General features: G+C 55.7%; 1 protein-coding gene across 3 annotated transcripts in view; it reads left to right on the top strand.

The window, feature by feature from the left end:
- The window catches only part of EEFSEC (eukaryotic elongation factor, selenocysteine-tRNA specific), a 258,554-nt gene extending 240,830 nt beyond the window's left edge, over nt 1-17,724 (top strand). For all 3 annotated transcript variants that reach the window (XM_017511951.2, XM_017511950.2, XM_037732597.1), the window contains one exon: nt 17,146-17,724. In XM_017511951.2, coding sequence (XP_017367440.1) covers nt 17,146-17,336 — 191 coding nt within the window. In that variant the 3' untranslated portion in view covers nt 17,337-17,724. The remainder of the gene's footprint in view (nt 1-17,145) is intronic.
- Nucleotides 17,725-20,773: the final 3,049 nt, after the last annotated feature.

The following is a 20,773-nucleotide window of genomic DNA, read 5'->3' as shown; positions in this document are numbered from 1 at the left end:
GCGAGGAAAGATCTAAAATTGACACCCTATTGTCAAAATTAAAAGAGCTGGAGGAGCAAGATCAAACAAATTCAAAAGCTAGCAGAAGACAAGAAATAACTAAGATCAGGCAAGAATTGAAGGAGACAGAGACATTAAAAACCCTCCAAAAAAAAATAATAAATCCAGGAGCTAGTTTTTTGAAAAGATCAACAAAATAGATTGACTGCTAGCCAGACTAATAAAAAAGGAAAGAGAGAAGAATCGAATAGATGCAATAAAAAATGATAAAGGGGATATCACCACTGATTCCACGGAAATACAAACTACTATCAGAGATTACTACAAACAGTTCTATGCACATAAACCAGTAAATCTAGAAGAAATGGATAAATTCCTGGAGACTTACACCTTCCCGAGACTAAACCAGGAAGAAATTGAATCCCTGAATAGGCCAATAACAAGGTCTGAAGTAGAGGCAGCAATTAATAGCCTACCAAACAAAAAAGTCCAGGTCCAGACAGGTTCACAGCCAAATTCTATCAGACGTACAAAGAGGAGCTGGTACCATTCCTTCTGAAATTATTCCAAACAATACAAAAAGAGGGAATCCTCCCTAACTCATTTTATAAGACCAACATCATCCTGATACCAAAACCTGGCAGAGATACAACTAAAAAAGAAAATTTCAGGCCAACATCCATGATGAACATTGATGCGAAAATCTTCAGTACAATACTGGCAAACCAAATGCAACAGCACATCAAAAAGCTTATCCATCACAATCAAGTAGGCTTCATCCCTGGGATGCAAGGCTGGTTCAACATAGGCAAATTTATAAACGTAATCCATCACATAAACAGAGCCAAAGACAAAAACGACATGATTATCTCAATTGATGCAGAGAAGACCTTCTACAAAATTCAACAGCCCTTTAAACTCTTAATAAACTAGGTATTGATGGAACATATCTCAAAATAATGAAAACTATTTACGACAAACCCACAGCCAATATCATACTGAATGGGCAAAAACTGGAAACATTCTCTTTGAAATCTGGCACTAGACAAGGATGCCCTCTCTCACCACTCCTATTCAACATAGTATTGGAAGTTCTAGCCAGAGCCATCAGGCAAGAAAAAGAAATAAAGTGTATTCCGTTAGGAAAGGAGGAAGTCAAATTGTCTCTATTTGCAGACAACATGATTGTATGAGAAGATCCCCATCGTCTCAGCCCCAAATCTCCTAAAGATGATAAACAACTTCAGCAAAGTCTCAGGATACAAAATCAGTCTGCGGAAATCACAAGCATTCCTATACACCAATAACAGACAAACAGAGAGCCAAATCATGAGTGAGCTGCCATTCACAATTGCTACAAAGAGAATAAAATACCTAGGAATATAACTAACAAAGAACATGAAGGACCAGGGCATGCAGGACCCAGAATGGGAGTTAGGAGAAAGAGACCCGCACCAGCCCCTGTGAGGACAGCAGACGTTGCGGGTGCAGGTTCTGGAGCCAGCTGTCTAGATTCAAAGGCAGCCCCCCATGCCCTGGCTGTGGGAACTGATGCAAGTCACTCAGGCCCTGTCAGCTGGTTGTTCCTCACCAGGGAGCAGGGTTCCACGTGTGGGCCCTGCCCACCAGGCAAGCAGTCCTGCATGGACAAGGCCTGCCCAGGGAGGCAGGGTCATCATCATCTTGTTGTAGGCGAGGGGACCTAGAATGCCTCAGCTCACCTGTGACAGAAACTACTATCTACCTGTATTCTAGACAGGGTCTGCCTCCGTGAGTTGAGGCATGCAGCATCTCACTCAGGGCCCAGCTGCCATGCTGAGTGCCCCTGCCCTGACCCAGAGCATCCCCAGCCCCAGGCAGAGCCAGGCAAGTGATAGGAGGCTGTCCCTCACACCAAGCTCCCTTCCCAGCATGCTGTCTGGGCCACCATGTGCAATCGGCTCCCGCCTCACCCCTGAGCCTACCTGTGCCCACCCAAGAGGGTGTGGGGGGATGACAGAGGCCAGGCCTGGCACACACAGGCTGCTCAGGTGCTACCCGGGCTGGCTGTCTGTGGGCTCCATGTGCCCTCGGGCTGGTGCCCTACCATGGGCAAGGAAGGGGGTGGTGGGTTCAGCCTTCTCTGGTGTTTGCTGTCTCCTGTAGCCCTGGCTTCCTTTGGACTTTCAGGGTCTTCAGAGGATAGGGGGCTTCCTCTGAGCCCAGCCCTGCTCTCAGAGGCCCACATGTGGCAGCCGTATATCCGTGGGAATGAGCAGGAGGTGGCAGCTTTTCCCGATGCCCAGGCACCTGGCCTTTAAGGCTTCCACACACATTATTTAAAAAAACAAAAAGGCTTTCTTTCCAGGGCCCTCTGTGGGGCCATCCCTGTCCCAGGCCCTCTCTGAGGGTTTCCCCCCTCCCCACCATAACAACAGGACCCATTTCATAAACAAGGAGACTGAAGTTCAGTGTACCACCCCCCAGGCACCTGCAGAACCGAGCACCTTCTCATGGTACATGGTACTGCTGCTGCAGGGCCGGACCTGGGAAAGAGGCCATAATGACAGCTGTCCTTTTGGTATACATACTGGTATGTCCCAGACAGAAATCCCGGTGTTCATGCCGCTGCAGAAACACAAACACCAGCCCTGTTTCACTGGTGTTGGCCCTGCCCCCAGGCCCCATCCTCACCAGTCCTTGGAGCCCAGGCCTCTGAGGGTGGAGGGACACCTGGCTGGAGGTGCCCCAAGCTGAGACCTATGCACTTCAAGACCTGGGGGCAGCATCTCCCAGAGTTAAAACAACCCCCACCCAGCCACAATGCAGGATCTGAGCCTGTGGCCACTAAGAGATGCAACCTGCCCAGAGCAGAGGCACAGAATGTGTTTTGGAAGAAAGGAGGCACAGTGCCACTAGACAAGGCCCTCCAGCTCCTCAGCAGCAATGTTGGACAGTACTGGGCCAGGGACTACTGCAGAGAGCCCGAGGCTGTGGCTGAGGACGATTAGCCAAGAGGCAGTTGCAGTGGGAGGTGCTGAGGGCTGTGAGGTAGGTGCAGGGCCAGGGACCAGGATGTGGCCACTTGTGGGCACCTGCTTTGTGCCTGACCCTGTGCTGGACATTGGGGACCCATTTGGTCACATGGGTCTGAGAGCTGAGGTGGACACATGGCCAGGGGGTGATGCATATGTGCAGCAGGAGTGCAGCTAGCATCGGAAAGCATATGGGCATTCCAGGGTTGTGGGGGGTCAGCCCATGAGCATACCCACCTCCCCTGGGCCTTGCAGCCACAGGCCACCTCTGGGATCTGCCTCCCAGGGGCGGTGTTTGGGCACTTGGCCATCAGCACAGACACAGGTTGCCAGGCCCCAGCCCCTGTACCTGTGCTCACCCTGGGCCTCAGCCTCTGCAGATCAGGGAGGGATGGACTGTTGGAGCCTGCAGCTTTCAAATCAGAATTGTGGATGGGGACTAGTGATGCCACGCCACCCCTGCCCTTCCTCTGTCAGCGAGAGGACAACCAGCACCGCTGCCTGCCCCCAGCCTCCTACTCCACTCTGGGAACGGGGCTGATCCAGTAATCAGGGTGCCACATATGGGCTCTGGAAAATGACTGCTCCCCAGGCCTTTGTTCACCTTCATTATTCTGGATGGGTTTTTTTTTCCCCAAGTCATAAAAATGACATTTTTAATATGTGGATTTTTTTTTAAAGAAAAGCAATATGAAGAAGACTTTTATTGTCAATAAGCTCTACCTTTTAAACCAGTTATCTTAGTTTCTGCTCTAGGTATTTTAATTGAAGATTAACTGCTGTTAAAGAGTATACACATTTAGGGAGTGAGTGTTGGGAGTATTAAAATTCAGCTCCCTTGGTGGGGACGGAGCTCTGTGGGAGGCCACCAGGAACCATACTCCCCCCTCCCCACCACCCCCTGTGACCAGCCTTGGGGGGCTGTCCGAGGAGGAGAGCCGCCTACAGGAGGGGCCCATCCTTGCCTCTGGCCACAGGCTTTTCTTTCATTGGAACAGGCAGGCGGGGGTGGGTCCTAGCCCCCCAGGGGAGCAGAGGGCAGCCCAAGGGCACATGGCTGTGTGGTCAGGAGGGCTTTCTGGCCCGGCCTCGGCACCCTTGATTGAAGCAGGCCCTTCCCCTCAGTCAGCCGTTGGGTTTGGGGCACAAAGGAAGGAGAGAAGGAAAGGTCCACTGACCGAGCACCCTGTGTGCCAGGACTTCCACATGCAGTGCTGGTCACAGCGCTGAGCAGGAGGAGTGTCTTCCCTGTGCTGCTGGCAGCGTGGGGCCTTATGTCCCTAGAGCATCTATGTCCCTGGGCAGGTCCTGTCCTCCTCATTAGACGCGTCCCCAGCATCCTCACAGCATCAGGAGGTCAGGCGCCTGTTATCTCTGCGTCACAAGCAGACAGGAGATTTCAGCATGTATGTGAGGCCTCGGGGCCAGAAGGTGGAGCGGGAGCCATGGAGAGTGGGCCGGCTCCCAGGCCCTCAGTCGGGGCCTCAGCAGGCCTGCCAGCGGTGGTCCAGTCCTGCCTGACCCACTGCTCCAGTGAGGCCATGCTGCCCCACTCAGACCTGCCCAGGCAAATGTCACCTTTTCCACCACAGTCTTCCTGATCCCAGCTTCCTTCCTCCCCCTCCTCTGAACACCCAGGTGCACCTGTCTGTGGCTCCCTCCCTTTCTTCCCAGGGCTTTTTACTGTTGTCATGGGTGGTTTGTGTCCAAGTTTCCCTCTCCCTCAAGATGCCTGTGAGAACAGAAAGAGGAGAAAACTAGCTCTGCATTTGATCAAAGGTTACTTTCTTCATCGGGCCTAGCTTCCTCCCAGCTGAATGGAACTCCTGCCATCCTCCCTCATAGGGGATCATGGCCATGCAATGAGGCGGCGTCTGTCCAGCGCACACCCCAGCATATCCAGACTGGTCAGCAGCCAGAAACAAGGCCCTATGGAGGGTTCAGCTTTGGGTGAAGCTTAGTTAGCTCCGAGCTGATGGAGACACAATGATATGGCACCCTCAGCCAGGGTTTGAGGGTGATCTGTCATGGCCATGATCAGAATGGCAGTGGCCTCTCTTTACAAGCGCTTCCTGGAGACAGCTGGGCCATGTTTCTTATTCCCACCATCCCTCACCCCAACCGAAGAAGAAACCAAAGCTCAGAGCAGGCCAGTCAGGCTGCTGTGTCACCAAGCCTGGTGTCCAAACCTCAGCCATGGGCACAGAGCTCAGGCTCCGACAGCACCACTGTCATCCCTGCCTGCCCTGCAGGTGTCAAGGCAGACCTGCCTTCCCTAGGCACAGTCACTGTCCTCTACAGTGACCCGAGACAGCCTGGACAGTCACCATTCCAGCCAAACAGAACCTGCTGAAAGAATGACCCTGCCCCCTAGGGGGTCCCTCATTCTAGGGGCACATGTGTGTCTATGTGTGGGTCATTGTGTGTGTGCACATCATGGACCAGGCCTGGCTTACCAACAGTACAGGCAGAGAGTGGCAGCCAGCAGTGCCAGCGGAGAAGAGAGACAGCCCCTTCCTCTAGCTCCAGCTACCTGGAGAGGAACCTGGGCTTCTCCAACTACCGACAAGGGCATGATCACTTCTCTGCCACTGCCTGTCTATGTGGCCTTGGGCACGTCAATTTGTATCCCCAGGCCTTTGCTTCCCCCTCTGAATGATGGAGTGGATAATGTACCCTCCGCACATGAATTGAGGCATAGAAAGTGCTTTTCTGATCCTTCCTACACCAAGCCCTATACCACGCACTGGGACACATTGTCAAATGGGATCCAGCCTCTACCCTCCCGAAGCCCCCATCCATGCGCACAGCTGCTGAGAGTTGGGACTGTTTCCTGAGGGTGGATGGCCTAGTGGGCATGGGGCTATGGTGCTGTGAGGGATTTGAGCTCAGGCCCACCACGTTCTTGCTGTGTTACCTTGGGCAAGTTCCTGAATATCTCTGTGCCGCAGTTTCCTGGTGTGTGAATAGCCTGATTTTGGACTGAGGCGTGCTGTTGTCTATGGAGCATGTGGAATGGTGCAGTGAACCATTTCTGTAAAGGTGCAGTGAACATTAGCTGTGATTGTTACTGGGCTTCTTTCTGTGATTATTGAGAACTGGCTGATGCCCATTTTGGGCATTTTGGGCCAGGCCTCCCTCACACAAGATGATCTTTTCTCTGTCAGGCCACCCTCTCAGCCATCTGGGCTGCTTTCAGTGCCAGTCTCCACAGTGGAAAGTTCTCACAGCCCACAGTCCTGGTTGCCAGTAGTCCCCCAACTGGCAAACACAACACTGGCACCCTGGGCCTCCACCCTGGAAGTGTCTGGAGACAAGGCCCTACCTGGCCCAGCCCCACTCCCTTAGGCCTGGGAGATGTCAGGTGGTAAGAAACATCAACCTGGTCAGAGGAGTCCCCTGGTGATCTCACACCCTTGTCTCTTGCCATCCTTCCTCCTTCCACAGGAGATGGCTGCAGCCCCATGCCCCCACCACCTGTGGCACTGCCCTCCAGGCTGCTGTATTCCCTATAGCCAGACTCCCAGGCCTGTGGCAGGGTGGACAGCTTCGTGAAGCCGGGGCCTGGATGCAAATCGCTGCTCCCTGGCTTACCAGCTATGTGAACCCAGGCAGCCACCACGCCTGCCTATAAAGTGACTTATAGGACATCCTGAGGCTGCAATAAAATTTTGAGGTATGTGGAGGAGGCTGCTAGATAGGCAGTCGCTATGAGGGTGGCAATGGTAGCAGCAGAGGGGACCTCTGGCCAAGCCGTGTCCTAGCTGCCGGCCTGTAGAGCCCAGCTTGCCCAGGGCTGCAGTCCAGTATCCTTCCCATCTAGACACTTGTCAAACCTCAGCCCCACCCAGGGCCAGCCAAAAGGGTCCCCAGAAGCACAGCTGCCCAGGCTCATCTGCACTGAGGCTGCTCAGCTCTGGCCCAGGGGCAGACCTGCTGCCCAGCTGACCCCTACTCATCAAGTACATGGCTTATTCTCTCTGGACAGAGGAGTTGGGCATCTGCCCAGCTGCCCTGGCCCATGCATGAGGGGCATGAGCCCCAGGGGAAGGGACCAGGCCCAGGCCTCCCCACTGATTCCTCCTCCCCATTCTGGGCAGGCAGGCTTGCTGCCTACGGGAATGTTAACAGGAGAGTCTGTGCAATCCACTTCTCTCACCTCTGCCACTGGCCTAGCTGGCAGGTGGTCGGCAGACCTGCTTACCCCCCAGCCTCTGTGAACTATCAGGCTGGAGGAGGGTGATGAGGAGCCCAGAAGTTGGGCGGGAGAGCTCTGACCCCATTGGCAGATGAGGTGGGGTGCGTGAGGGCTGAGGTCACCAATACTGCCCCTTCCTGGCATTGCTAGGCTGCTGCACACCCTGACTATCTCTGGGGACATCAGGTCTGTACTCAGGGCAGAGTATGGAGGGCCTTGGCCCTAGGGGAAGGCTCGGCAGCCATCAGAGAAGGCTAAGCCAAGATGCTACAGGGCCTCATGCTCAGGGAGCCAAGGGAGACAGAGGCGGGCAAGGTAGACAAGTGTCATGGGTTCCCCAGGCCGAGGGAGCACTAGTCCCGAGACTGGGGCGGTGCTGAGATAGGAGAGGAGTGTGTGGTAAGGACATGCAGGCTGTAGGGGCAGCTCCTGGGGGACTCCTGGGGGGAATTTGGACCCTGGCTGAATGGTTGTGAGGGGCTGAAGTGGTCTTCAGTGAGCACCCGAACTGAGAGGAATGTTGGGTTTTTGCCCTAGAAGAATCTCTGGCAACAGCACTAAGGACAGGCTGGTGGGGGAGGGGCCTGGCTGCTCACACACAGGAGCCCCATGCCCATTCCCTGGGGCAAGGACCTTCTCCTGCTGGGCCTGGAGGGGCACCTAGAGCAGGGGCCTCCAAGGATTCTGCAGCAAACCACCCGTTGAGCTGTCCCAAGAGGCCGGGCAGGCACTCCGCTCACAGCTGTGTGAGCCCCAGCCTGAGCTTCTAGCCTGCACAGCAAGGAGGGTAACCCTTGGGCTGCTCTGCAAACACACCTCACAGTGGCCTCACAGCCACTCCACAGGGCTCCAGAAGGGCAGGCTGAGATTCCTGCTCTGGTGAGGGACAGGGCCAGCCCTGCAGCAGCAGCCCCTCCAGGAGGCAGCTAGTGCAGCCCGTCCCAGAGGGATTGAGAATTTAGGACAACAAACTTTCCTCCCCAGACGTTGCCACTCCCTATATAACTGAGCCTCAGGGCCAAGTTATTTTCTGCCTATTTTAGAATGGATTTGTTTTTTGCCTTTAAAAAAAAAAACCTTCCTTCCACATAATGCACCGGTGTTCTCTCCCCACACACCCCAATCTCCACAGCTTTGACTGCATTATAATTTCAATTTACATGGTATGGGAAAGATTTCTGCAAAGGGCCCTTTTTTGTTTTTGAAGAATTCATCATTGCTGCTAAGAAGCTTAATATAAATTAAAGGAGGAATTAGGCAACATTAAGACATCAAAATGGGGGTGCGGGGCGCTGGTTGCCTCCGCTTCCGCCCAATCAAAGGGGCGCACGAGCCCGTTGAGTGTGCGCTCGAGAGCCTCAGAAAGAGCGAGCCTCCAGCGAAGGGCCCGCTCCGCCGCCTGCCTCCCCCTAATTCCTTTTGTTGCAGGGACAGCAGAGTACAGGTCTGATAAAAACTTAATCACCTTATCTTTTTAAAGCAAATTGCATCTTTGTTTACATACGGGATCCATAGCAGGGAGGGAAGGAGAGAAAACCAAGGAGCAGGCCTGCCCCAGCCAGCGACGTTCAAGGCTTTATATCCCTAGAAAAACAGAAGAGCCCAGCCTGACAAAGAGGTGGAGGATTCCAGAGTCACTGTCACTGCTCACAGAGGAGACTGGTGTCAGGACTGTCCCCTCTCAGGGAGCACTCACACTGGCTCTCTCTGCCCACCTGGCCCTCCCTAGCCTTGCCAGGCCTGTCCTCCTGGACCTCTCTGTCCCCAGCCGGGTCTGTCAGAGCTAAGCCCTCATCTCCTCTGTCCATCCTCCAGGCCCAGACTGCCCTGGCCTGCCAGCAGTCAGAGGGGTCTGCATTCAGACTCAGCTGCACCACAACTGCCAGGAAGCCAGAGCAAGTAATTGCACCTCCATGAGCCCAGCTGGCTGCCAGCAAGATGGAGGTGTTGATGTGGACCATAGCCTCCATATGTTTCAGATGTGACCACCAGGCCTCATGTTGGGGCCACTTCCACCCTTACAAGGTTTCCCCTTCTTTCTGCCTTCCCACCCCTGGCCTCAGAGGCAGCTCCCTTTTGGCCAGGCCTGCCTCCAGCCCAGCCCTGACTTAGAGGTCTCATGGGGCACTGTGCCACCCACACACCTCCATGACCAGCTGTGGCCAGTGCAGGTCAGCTTCCTGTTGAGGGGCAGAACTCTGCCCCAGCTGCCCTGTGGACCCTGCTGACGGGGTTGGCCTTGCTAGGCAGCCCCTCCTGTCCCTGGAGCCCAGTATCCAGTCCAGCCCCAGGCCTGGCTGAATCCAAGGGTCTCTGTGGCCGTCCAGCCTGGCCATCCCATATGTCAGCCCCATCACAGTCCATCCAGGCACATCCCTCTGAACTCCTAGCTGTCAGTGATCACTAGGATGCTGACCCCAGAGAGAGTCCCTGCCCCTGGCTCGGGCTGTCTTCCAACTGTCTCCAAAGCTGCTTGTTACAGCAATGGGTAGTGCTGGAGTGACTAGAGTGGCCCCAGCCCCAGAGGGCCACCAAGGGGGCCAGTGACCCCAAGCTGCTTGCAAGGGTTCAGTTCCCACTGGAGCATGCAAGCCACCCACCAGCATGGAGACCCCTCTTCCAGTCTGGCCCCCAACATGAAAGCGACGCCAGCAATTGGAGGCAATTTGCCGGCCTTTGATGGCTGTGTCAGGGCGGCACCGTGGCCAGGGCTTGGGAAACAGTTTTGCTTCCCGCATTCTTCCCTGATTACCCCAGCCTGAGCCAGGACCCGGCAGCCTGCAGCCCATTGTGCCTTTGTGTGGAGCTGGCGCTTGGTGAGAAAGGGCCAGCCTGGCCCTGGGAGAGTGTCCCCATGGGAAGCCAAGAGGAGCAGTGTTGCCCTCAGGGTCATGGCCACCCGCCCCTACTGCATCCTGGGGTTTGAGTTCATCAGTGGGTAGAGCAGGGCCGCAGGCTCTGAGAATCCTGAGGTTTGGGAAAAGGGAGGCCCTGTTGAATGACGGACACATGTGTAGCACACACACCCTAGCCCGCTGTGCCAGGTAGAGAGCCACACTCCAGCACATGGGAGAGGGGCCAGGGGTCCAGGCCAGCCTGGGACCTGAACCTGGACTTCTTACTCCCTTGGGTCACTCAAGTGCAGACAGGTATTTTCTGGTCCTGGAGGCAGGGGCCCTGCTCTGCTGGGGCATTTTTCTTCCCTCTGCTGTCCTGCACCCCTGCCATGAGTGCTTGTGAGGATGAATCCATACTCATTCCCTTTGTTTTCATCCAGCAGACCTCCCTGAGCCCCCTGTGCTAGGCTCTGCCTGCAACCCTAGAGAGGCACCCTTTCACAGGCCACTGGGGAAGACAGGCACATAAGGCAATGATAGCCACAGTGGTGCTGGGCAGGGCGCCCAGGAGAAGCTTACTCGACCAGGCAGCTGAGGGGTGCCCTCCCAAGGGGCAGAGTGAGAGCACGGCAGGCAGCGGCAACTTCATGTTCCAAGGCCCTGCACAGCTTCTCACAGCTGAAGTGTGGTACATGATGGGGTCAGAGAGGGAGGAGGGGTGAGGCTGAAAGAGGCCAGAAAGAGAATGGACGCTTCTGTTGGTGGAGCCAGGTCTAGATGGCTGACCCGGGCCCTAGAGCAATCCTTGGGACAACCAGGCCGGATAAGGGAGGAGGCTACAAGACAGAGCTGGAGGAGGGTGGACTCCTGCGCCCACACCTCCCAGTCACTGCTTTTGATGTAAGCAGCAGCAGTGTGGGGACCTTGAACTTCCAGCAGCCATGAAGGAGCCATGAGCATCACCACCGCTACTGTACCTCTTGTCCTGTACCACTCCCTGTCCTTCCTGGGCAGAGCCGAATGTGGCAGAGACGTCACTTTGGGCCTAGAGGTGTCAGTAAGCTTCCTGCCTCCCCCCACTCCCTGGCCCCTTTGTGACATAGATTGAGTAGGTTCCAGCCAGATTGCACCGGTAGGCACCGTGCCTTCTCTGGGCTCCCACCTGGATGCCAGAGACCACAGTGAGGGGGGCCTGTAATAGACATCCCCTGTGAGTAACCCAGGGTCACAGTAGAAGCCTTGGGAAATACATAAAAGAAGAAAGAAGGAACAGTGCTTGCAACCCACTCTGGACCCCTGACAGCCAAATGGAGAGTCTTGTGGTCTCTTTTTCCTTCATCCCAGGGCCACAGCAGAACTCTTCCAAAAATTTTGATTGCTCCATTTTTTTTGAATCAACATTATAACAGAAGTCTTTGAGTACCTTGAAACTCTTCTCAGGTATCACTTTTAGCCCCACAGAACATTTTGCTGCAGCAAATAGATACTGGATGGGTCTGGATGGGCCTCCCTTGGTCTTAGAGGCCCTTTGTAGCTCTCAAAACCGTGTGGCTCCCTTAGTGGGTAAGCACACAGGCTTTGGAATCAGATAGCCTGGTGTTCCTGCTCTGCCTCTAAATAGCTGTGTGACTTGGGCAAGCTACTCGCTCTTCTGTGCCTTAGTTTCCTCAACACGGTGTTACGAGGGTTAAGTACCTCCCTACTGTGATGACATGTTTGTGTAGAAATCTTCAGACCGCTTGTTTGGACTGAATTCCTAGAAGTGCCTTTTTTTTTTTTTTTTTTTTTTTTTAAAAAAAGATGGGGTTTCACCATGATGGCCAGGCTGGTCTTGAACTCCTGGCCTCAGGTGATCCACCCACCTCGGCCTCCCAAAATGCTAGGATTACAGGCGTGAGCCACCACGCCCAGCCAGAAGTGCCTTTCTTAGTTCACACTGTGACCATCTGAGGACCTTGTCCCTTCCAGGCTGTCACCAGCCAGTGCTTAAACAGATGCCCTTCAGGTTCTTGGAAAACCAGAGCAGTTTACCCTAGGCCCCAGCAGTGTCTCCTCCAATACTTAATCGTTGAGTGTTCTCTGAGTGCCCGCCATTCAGCAGCGATTGCTCTAGGTGTTAGGGTTACAACAGTGAATAGACAAAACTCCCTGCCAGGGTGGAGCTTGCCATTTTAGTAGAAGCAGACAGCAAACACCAAAACAAAGACGTTATAGAGGATGTTAGAAGGTAATTAGAGCTATAGGAAAAATAGTGGGGTGAGAAGGGGTCAGGGGAACATGAGGGAGTTGTGGGGGTTTTTTTGTTTGGTTTTTGGTTTTTGGGTTTTGTTTTGCTTTTTTTGAGACAGAGTTTTTTGGTGCCCAGGCTGGCTAGAGTGCAATGGCATGATCTCAACTCACCCCACTTCCGCCTCCTGGGTTCAAATGATTCTCCTGCCTCAGTCTCCCGAGTAGCTGGGACTACAGGTGTGTGCCACCATGCTCTGCTAATGTTGTATTTTTAGTAGACACGGGGTTTCTCCATGTTGGTCAGGCTGGTCTCAAAGGGGTTGTGGTTTTAAACAAGGTCGTCACAAAGGCCCCACCAAGAGGTGACAGTTGTACAGTGATCTTGCAGCCACCAGAGCTCCTGAGGGGGTATTCCAGGCAGAGGAATTGGTAAAGACAGAGGTCTGAGGCAGAGATGGATCAGGTGTGCAGGAGAGCAGCAAGGAGGCTGACACAGGGGCGGGGCTGTGAGCCACGAACAAGCAGAGGGCAGAGGCCCAGAGCAGCCTCAGTGAAGGGAGGAAGATGGGGCAGGACTGCACGTCCCTGACAGCATAGGTCCCAGCAGAGCAGGTGGCAGAGCAGGACCTGTCCTGCCTGCCTTGGAGACCCCAGGGCCTGCAGGAAGTAGACACCAGGCAGATGGGCACTTGGCACGTCACCTTGTCACTGCCCTCCCGCCCACCTGACCCCAAGTCAGTGCACAGTGCAGGGAGCCTGGCACACAGGCACCTTGTGGACATGGTGAGCTGTGGTCATCCTGGAGCCAGGCCCTTGTACTGCACTGCACATGGCACGTGACTTCATCTGCCCTCATCTCCTCTCGCATACCCCACCCCGGGAATTGCCACTCAAATTCCCTTTTCCTGTGGATCCGTGCCAGCAATCTCTATGGCTGGTCCCTGTCATCTGGCCTTTGGTCCGGCATTCCTCCTCCTGAAGCCTGCCCTTGGAACATGCTGAAGCCACCGTGTCCCCACCCAGTGACAGCGGCACTGTTTCCTTGGTCACCCTTCTGCTGTCTGGAGATCTGGCTGCCTTATTCACTGGCTGTGCCTTCTTAGACCAGTAAACTTCGTGGGAGCTGGGCCCTGGTCTGTGCATTCACCACCATTTGTCTCCCTGTCCTGGCGTGTTCCCTGAATGTTTTTAAGTGAAAAGACACAGAGGCAGGTTGGGAGAAGCACAGGGCAGGACCCCCCAAGTCTGGCCAGGTGGGCAGCAGCTCTCTCACCACGTGACACCCTGGGGTGCTCTTCACTTCCCTCTGTTTGCCACATGGCTAAGAAAGAAAAAAGACCACTGGGAAAACAAAGCAGCTCCTGGTGACATTTGCCATGAATCCATGCAGCCCCATGGCCAGTCTCCTGTTGGTCAGGCTTTCCAGGTGTAGCTTCCTGGCCAGTCCATAATGGAGCAGAGGTAAACAAGCCTGACCATCTCAGAAGAGCAATTAAATGGCCACATCTTCGCCAGTGCCAGATAGACTTTCCGGCTCTGCCTGCTCCGGGCAGTGCAAGGTATGCATTGTGTGTAACGAGAGCCATCGCAGGCGAGATGGACGGCCGATTGGGCCACGCCTGTCTCCCCAGCCCGGCACAGACGCCGGGGAGCCCCACGCCTCCTCAGCCTCCAGACCTCCTGGCACCAGAGGGAGACGGGCTGCCCATGCCATTTGTCGGGGTCTGCTGCCAGCTACCTGCTCTGTTTGCAGAAGGCCCTGATTCAGGGATTCAGATACCTGCAGGCCTGGTGCTCACTTGAGGGGGCTGGTCAGGGTCCTCCACATGCCCACACTCTGTGTGTGCCCCATCCCAAGAGGGGGCAGACCACCTACGTGTGGAACCTGCACAGGAGACACTGCTGCTCAGTCTCCACGTGAGGTGTGCTGCTCACAGGGTCACCTTCCTAGTACAGGTCCCCAAGGCCACAGTGTCACATGTCCCTCTGGCAGGCATGCAAGGGCCAGCCTGGCTCCTGGAACCCCGTTCATATCAGCTGCATATCCCTGGCCTTCCCAGGGGACCCAGGCTTTAGATGGCCAATAATCTCACTTCCGCCTGCCAGAAGGAGACCGGACCCTTTGTGCAGTGGGGCAGGCTGTCCCTGGCTGACTCTACAGATGTCCCCTTCATCCAGCACCCTTGTTACCTTTTTAAACATCTAGAGCTGCAGGGCCAGTGCACAACGCTCTCACAGCCTTAAGAACCATTGTCAGAAGCCCACTGAAAGGTGGGACCCCCACCCATCACTCTAGGTGGAGAGCAAAAGCTGGCTTTGCCATTGGGTAAGCACCTTGAGCTCAAATCCTGGCTCTTCTGAGCTCACTGTGGGGCTTCCAGTTAGTCACTGCCCTCTCAGACCTTGATTTTCTCATCTGTATAAAGAAGGGGTGCCAACGTCTTCAGCAAACTGAGCCAGAAATAACCCACACATCCCTGCCAGCCAGTGCTCCCTGTCTGAGATGACAGGCCAGGACCCTCCAGACTGAAGCTTGATGCCCAAGCCTTGTGGCTGGCTTATCTTCTCAGGGAGGAAGCTAGTACTGGGCAGAACTGGGAAAAGGCAGTGCCAGGAGATGTGGTGGCATAGGTGCTCGTGGTATGTAGGAAGCTGGGCCCTCTGCCTGTGCCTCTGCCCAGCTTCTCCCTGACTCTGGACCTCTAGGCCCCCAGCCTATACGGGCCCTTTGCACACATTGGGAGGGGATCCTGCTGGGATGCCTCCTTGGCAGGCAGGGTTTAGGCTGCTTTCACCCCCACCTGCCCTCAATAGGATATGCAGACTGCATACCCAACTGCCCCAATAGCAGCCCCAGGAGCCACCACCCACTGGGCCTCCCTTCCCCATGCCATTCTCACAGTGCCCCATGATCTTGCTCCCACCAGGACCCCCCAATGGGTCCATGGGGCTCACAGAGTAACTGCTTACATAGGGGTGCTTTGCCAGGCATGGAACTGCTCTGAGCCCTGGGCCTGCCCACTCTCACAGATGCCGAGGAGCCTGCCGAGTGGTCTCACCCTGGCCAGTAGCCCACACCGAGTCCGCACTGTGCCGCCACCAGACGATTCCTCATGAATACAAGCCCCACAGCATAGAAAGACATACGTTGATGATCTCACTTATATGTGGTACCTCAAAAACCAAACTCATAGAAGCAGAGAGTAGAAGGGTGGCTGCAGGGGCCTGGAGGTGGTGGCTTGGCAGGGAATGGGGAGATCTTGGTCAGAGGGTTTACAGTTTCAGTTAGACCAGAGGAATCAATTCAGGAGATCTGCTGTACAGCATGGTAACTATAATTAATAACAATGTAGAGTATTCTATGAAATTTGCTAAGAGAAAAGATTTTAAATGTTCTCATCGCCAAAATAAGTATGTGAGGTGATGGATATGTTAATTAGCTTGATTTAATCATTCCACGATGTATACATATATTAAAACCTCATGTTAGACTGGGCAAGATGGCAAAACCCCATCTCTACAAAAAATCCAAAAAATTAGCCAGGCGTGGTGGCATGAGCCTGTGGTCCCAGCTACTCAGTAGGCTGAGGTGGGAGGATCTCTTGAGCCCAGGAGGTGGAGGTTGCAGTGAGCCAAGATTGCACCACTGCACTCCAGCCTAGGCAACAGAGTGAGACCCTGTCACATACACACAAAAAAAATCATATCGTACACTATAAATATACACAGTTTATAATTTGTCCATTAAAAAATAAAAAAGACAAGCCCCAGAGAAAGGGCGGCTGCAGCAGCATGTTTAAGGATGAGCGGGACTTCTATTGCCTAGGACAGGAAGAGTGTCCCAGGCAGACAGAACAGCATGTGAGAGACTTGCATGTGCAATGAGGAGCCCAGGAATGGACCATGGTCAGCAGGGCTGCAGGGACAGCACACAGGCAGAGCGTGGTGAGGGTGGAAGGAGCTGGAGTGGACGTGAGTTGGAGCATCAGCAGGAAAGAGATTTCCACTCAGACGTTCAGCTGGAGGGAGTTGAACAGAAGGTCTTTAGTGAGGCATGGGATGGCTAAAGGAGCTCATAGAAGTGGCTGGAAAGTGGTGGGAGCTGCACCCACCAACACCTGGGGGTGGGGGCAGCATCTACCCCTGGCAGAGGATCCAGGTCAAGCCATTCACTCTGTGAGCCCCATGGCCCCGCCAGGGGGTTCCTGATGGGAGCAAGTTCACAGGGCTGTGGCAAACTGAGCCGAGGGAGCACCATGAGAATGGCATGGGACAGGGAGCCCCAGTGGGCAGTAGCTCCTGGGACTGCTACTGGGGTGGCTGGGTATGCAGCCTGCATATCCCACTGAGGGCAGGTGGGGGTGAAGGCAGCCCAGGCCCTGCCTGCCAAAGGGAGCCAGGGATACACACCCTGACTTCGCTCTCTTCTCATACTCTGGACTGCTGGGACTCCCACTGCTAAACCTGGTCATGCTGTCTGCAGGGGTCAGTCTCCCAGGCACACGAGGGTGAAGAATGGGTCTCCAGGAGCAATCAAGGAGCACCTTACCCAGGGAGCCTCAGATGCTGAGTTTCCAGATGTGGACGTGGCATAAGTGTGCTGGAAAGCAATGGGCCACTGGGCACAGGGCAGGGCCTGAGCACAGGGGGTAGTGAAACGGGGCATAGAGAAGCACGACACGCTTCTTACACCTATCAGATGGGCGCCAGAGGGGCCGAAATGTCAAGAATGGACCTCAGGCCTCACAGCTGCTTGGCTGGAAAGGGAGGCAGAAGAGGGTTGAGTCTAGGCAGCAGGTGGGTGGGCAGGAAACCCATTGGTGCTTGGGGTATGGCAGAGTGACAGTCTGTCTTCTGTGCCTTGTAGGTGGCCTCAGCCCTGAGTCCAAGAAGATCCTGACTCCCACCCTCAAGAAGCGGGGCCGGGCTGGCCGTGGGGAGGCCACCAGGCAGGAGGAGAGCACTGAGCGGACCGAGCCTGCTCAGCACGTGGCGCTCAGCCTGTCTTTCAAGCGCTATGTCTTCGACACCCACAAGCGCATGGTCCAGTCTCCCTGAGTGTCCAGTGACTTCCCCCAGGGCCTCATTGCCCAGCTGAGTCCAGGCTGCTGTGCCAAATGCCAACCAGAGGTGCCTCAGTCTCTCCCAGTGTCTCCCTGCAATCCTGCAGCAGCAGCCCCCACCTCCAGGCTTGGTGCTCAGCCCCAGTGAGGACCTGAGGTGGGATGGGTTGCCGGGCTAGGAGGGTCTGTCCTCCAGCCCCTGCACACTCCCACCCAGGACAGCCACCAGGCCCAACTAGGAAAGGGCCCTGGGCAGAGGGCTGGTAGCCAGCATCTTCCAGTTCCCTAGCTGTTGGCCACCTGCAGGCCAGTCTCACCCCTCCCCCAGGTGGACAGGCACTTGGCGGCTACAAATAAATGTCCCGTGGCCCCAGACCACTCTACTGGTGTCTCTCTCTCTGTGACTTCACTAGGGACCCCGCCCTCCCCAGCTCTATTCAGAGGGGAATGTCAGAGGAATCCCAAGAGCTCCTGCCCAGGTGGGGCCAGGGGAGGGAACCAAACTCAGAGTCCATAGGCTGTGGGGGTCTGCAGAGCATCTGGCCTCCTCAACCCCACTAGTTGGCTCCTGGAGTGCTCTGGGCCTTGAGGGAGAATGGGGATTCTCTAGGCAGCCTCGCCATGGAGGGCACCCACAGGGGACTTGGGAAACAGCAGGGTGCCTGGCCAGGGCATCAGACAGAGCAGGTGGAAGTTTGCTCCTCCTTCCCAACACCAGGAGTCCCTCAGCCCCTGCCCTCGAATTTGAAGACCACACACTTTCCAGAAGGTGGAGGCTAGCATAGTGAGGGGCCCTGTGCAGAGCCATCTGCCATCCCCTGCACCCACAGACCACCCTGCCCTGCAGCCCCAGGCTGTGGGATACTCAGGAAAGGGTGAGATGGTGGAGTCAACTGACTGAGGGGAAATCAAAGCTTTTAGAGATATTTGTAGGATGAACAGATGTTCAAACGTTCCTTTATTTGGTCTCCAGACGGATGCAGAGGCCTCCCTTTTATCCCGGTAATCGGTGCATTATGCTTTAATTTGCAAATGGCATTAAAAATATTAATGGGCAGGTTTCGATCAAATGACTTGGGGCTGTTAAGCCCCAGAGCCGCACGAGTGCGTGTGTGTGTGTGCGTGCACGTGGTAGCTGGGGAGCAGGCAGCTAATTAAATACACCAGGAGCAAAGCAAAGCCCCCATGCTGCAAGGATGCCAGTGATGGTGACTGGCCCGGCCACCCTTGGTCAACCTTGACTTGGACCGAGACAGCAGGGCTGGAGCAGCAGTCAAGGGCAACAACTGAGAGCTATGGGCAAGACCTTCAAGACCCAGACCCCCACTTCCCAGCCGTGGGTCCAGTTCAGTCCCATGAAGGGACTGGCCCTGGAGGAACATGAGGAATAGTGTGTCCCCAGTGAGCATGGTGTCCACTGCTGCTGCTGCAGGCTGCAGATGCCGAGGCGGCTTGTCTGCACTGTGAATCAGGACAGCCCTCTGCCTGGGAGCCAGCTCCCCCTCCACTGCCGCTGCCTGAGCAGACGCCTCCTGGGCCTTATCCCACTGTGTGCTTGGTGCCATGCCCCACAGCCTCCTCACTCTGCCCAGTCCTGCAGATTGTTTCACCAGGAAGGCAGTGCCACTTTGCTGAAGCCACTCCGCCCAGGAAACTGGCAGTGGCCTCAAGCCCACACCAGGCTCCCTGCTCCACCTCGCTAGGCTGCTGGGCCCCCAGGGGAGGGCAGCCTAAGAAGGGAGCAGGCCTCCAAGAGCACTTCAGTCAGCACCGAGCTGGGCTCATAGCCCCCCACCTGTCAGTCCCCAGAGCACCCACCCGTGCTGTCCGAGCTGGCTACCTCCCAGCACAGATCTGGGAGCTGCTGGTGAGGGCCAGCACCGGATTTGAACCCAGCTCCCAGGACTTGCCTCTTAGGCAAGGAAACCTCCCTCCTCCTCCGTGTGGGGCTGAGCTGGGAGCCAGGCCACACCTTCCCTGACCAAGGGGCCTGAGGCTGACCCCTCCCTCCCCAGCCCCTTTAGGGTCCCTGCATATTGAGCTGATCTCAGCCCCAGATCCTGGCCTGCACCTGCAGGGTGACCTTGGGTGTGTCTCGGTCTCAAATGAGGAACCATGTGACCCAGTGGAACCTGTGCTGGGCGTCGGGGGCACTTAGTCCATGGAAGCTGGCTCTGGGGCCAGATCCAGTGTGGAGGAAGGATGAGCACACATGGCTGCCGCCACCAAGGCATAGATTCAGGCCTCTCCTACCTGCGGTGTGAGCTAGGGCAAGTCCCCTAACCTCATGCCTCAGCATCACCATGTATAAAATGGAAGAAGAAAAGCAGCCATGCCAGAGGGCTGCCCTGGGGATGGGAGACTTGCAGGGCACAGTGCTGATCCCGTGTTACCTGTGGCTCTAGGGTGGGCCCCATACGTCTCCCACTGAGAGGCAAAGGGCCCAAAACCCCTCAGGAAGTGACACCGGCCCCAAATCATTCATTTTTCCAGGACCTCTGTGAGGGTGTCCACCTCCACTCCACCTCTCCCCTCCCCACTGATCTAAAGACAGTGCTCCTCAAAGCCCTGGGAAGGAGGGGGCTTGGGTGGATTAACTGAGGGACAGAAGGGAGGAGGGGCTGCCCACGGCGACTCCCAGGAGCCTCTGAGCCCCTGGACTGTGCAGTGAGGCAGGCCTGCTCTGTGTGGCCTGAGAACTCCCAGCCGACTGCCCCGGGAGAGTCCTCTATCAGGCCCGGCATCAGTGGAAACCCGAGCGTCCATTAGTGGGGTTGGGCCAGGGCCCGAAGCCTTTGAAGGTGCAGCCTGGCCGGGATGGTGGGCAGGAGCCAGAGCCAGCACCCAGTTCTGGCTGGGGCCAAGGTGTGGGCGTGCACGTCCCCTTCTCTGACCCTCCGCCACTCAGGGTGACTTGGGCTGCCCCAGGCCCCCATGTTTTATGGAGGAGAGGGTTCCAGGGGCCAAGCTCACTGCAGCCACCAATACACAGGTAAACTCACTGAATCTGCTCATCTACCCACAGGGGTGGTATGGCAACAGCATGCCTATTTCACAGGGGTGCAGGCAGGGCAGGGCTTGGCCGCCTGCAGCTGCCCCAGATAGAGCTGGAGTTTGTGTTGAGGCTCCAGGTGCTTCCAGAGTCCCTTGCCCACCAGTGCTTCAGGCATGTCCTTGGAAAAGAGGTGCCCTCTGGGGGTCCTCTGTGGGCTGAGGAGTGGGATGGGGCATGGGGCAGCAGTGCCCGGGTCCCCTCACCTGCCTGCCCACATGGAGTGAGGTCATGGACCGGCATCCTGCCATGGGCTGTGGCAGGAGGGGCAGCCATGATTGGCAGGCCCCCGACAGCGGGGCTAATGCACAAGCGAGGAGATAAGGCTTATCTGGAAATGTCCCTGGAATCGAGACTCTGATGGAAACAGGCTTCTGGGT

The sequence above is a fragment of the Cebus imitator genome, unplaced genomic scaffold (assembly GCF_001604975.1).
Source record: "Cebus imitator isolate Cc_AM_T3 unplaced genomic scaffold, Cebus_imitator-1.0 Scaffold457, whole genome shotgun sequence".
Classification (NCBI taxonomy): domain Eukaryota; kingdom Metazoa; phylum Chordata; class Mammalia; order Primates; family Cebidae; genus Cebus; species Cebus imitator.
The sequence above is the reverse complement of the archived record's forward strand: the minus strand, read 5'-3'. Positions and strand labels throughout refer to the sequence as shown.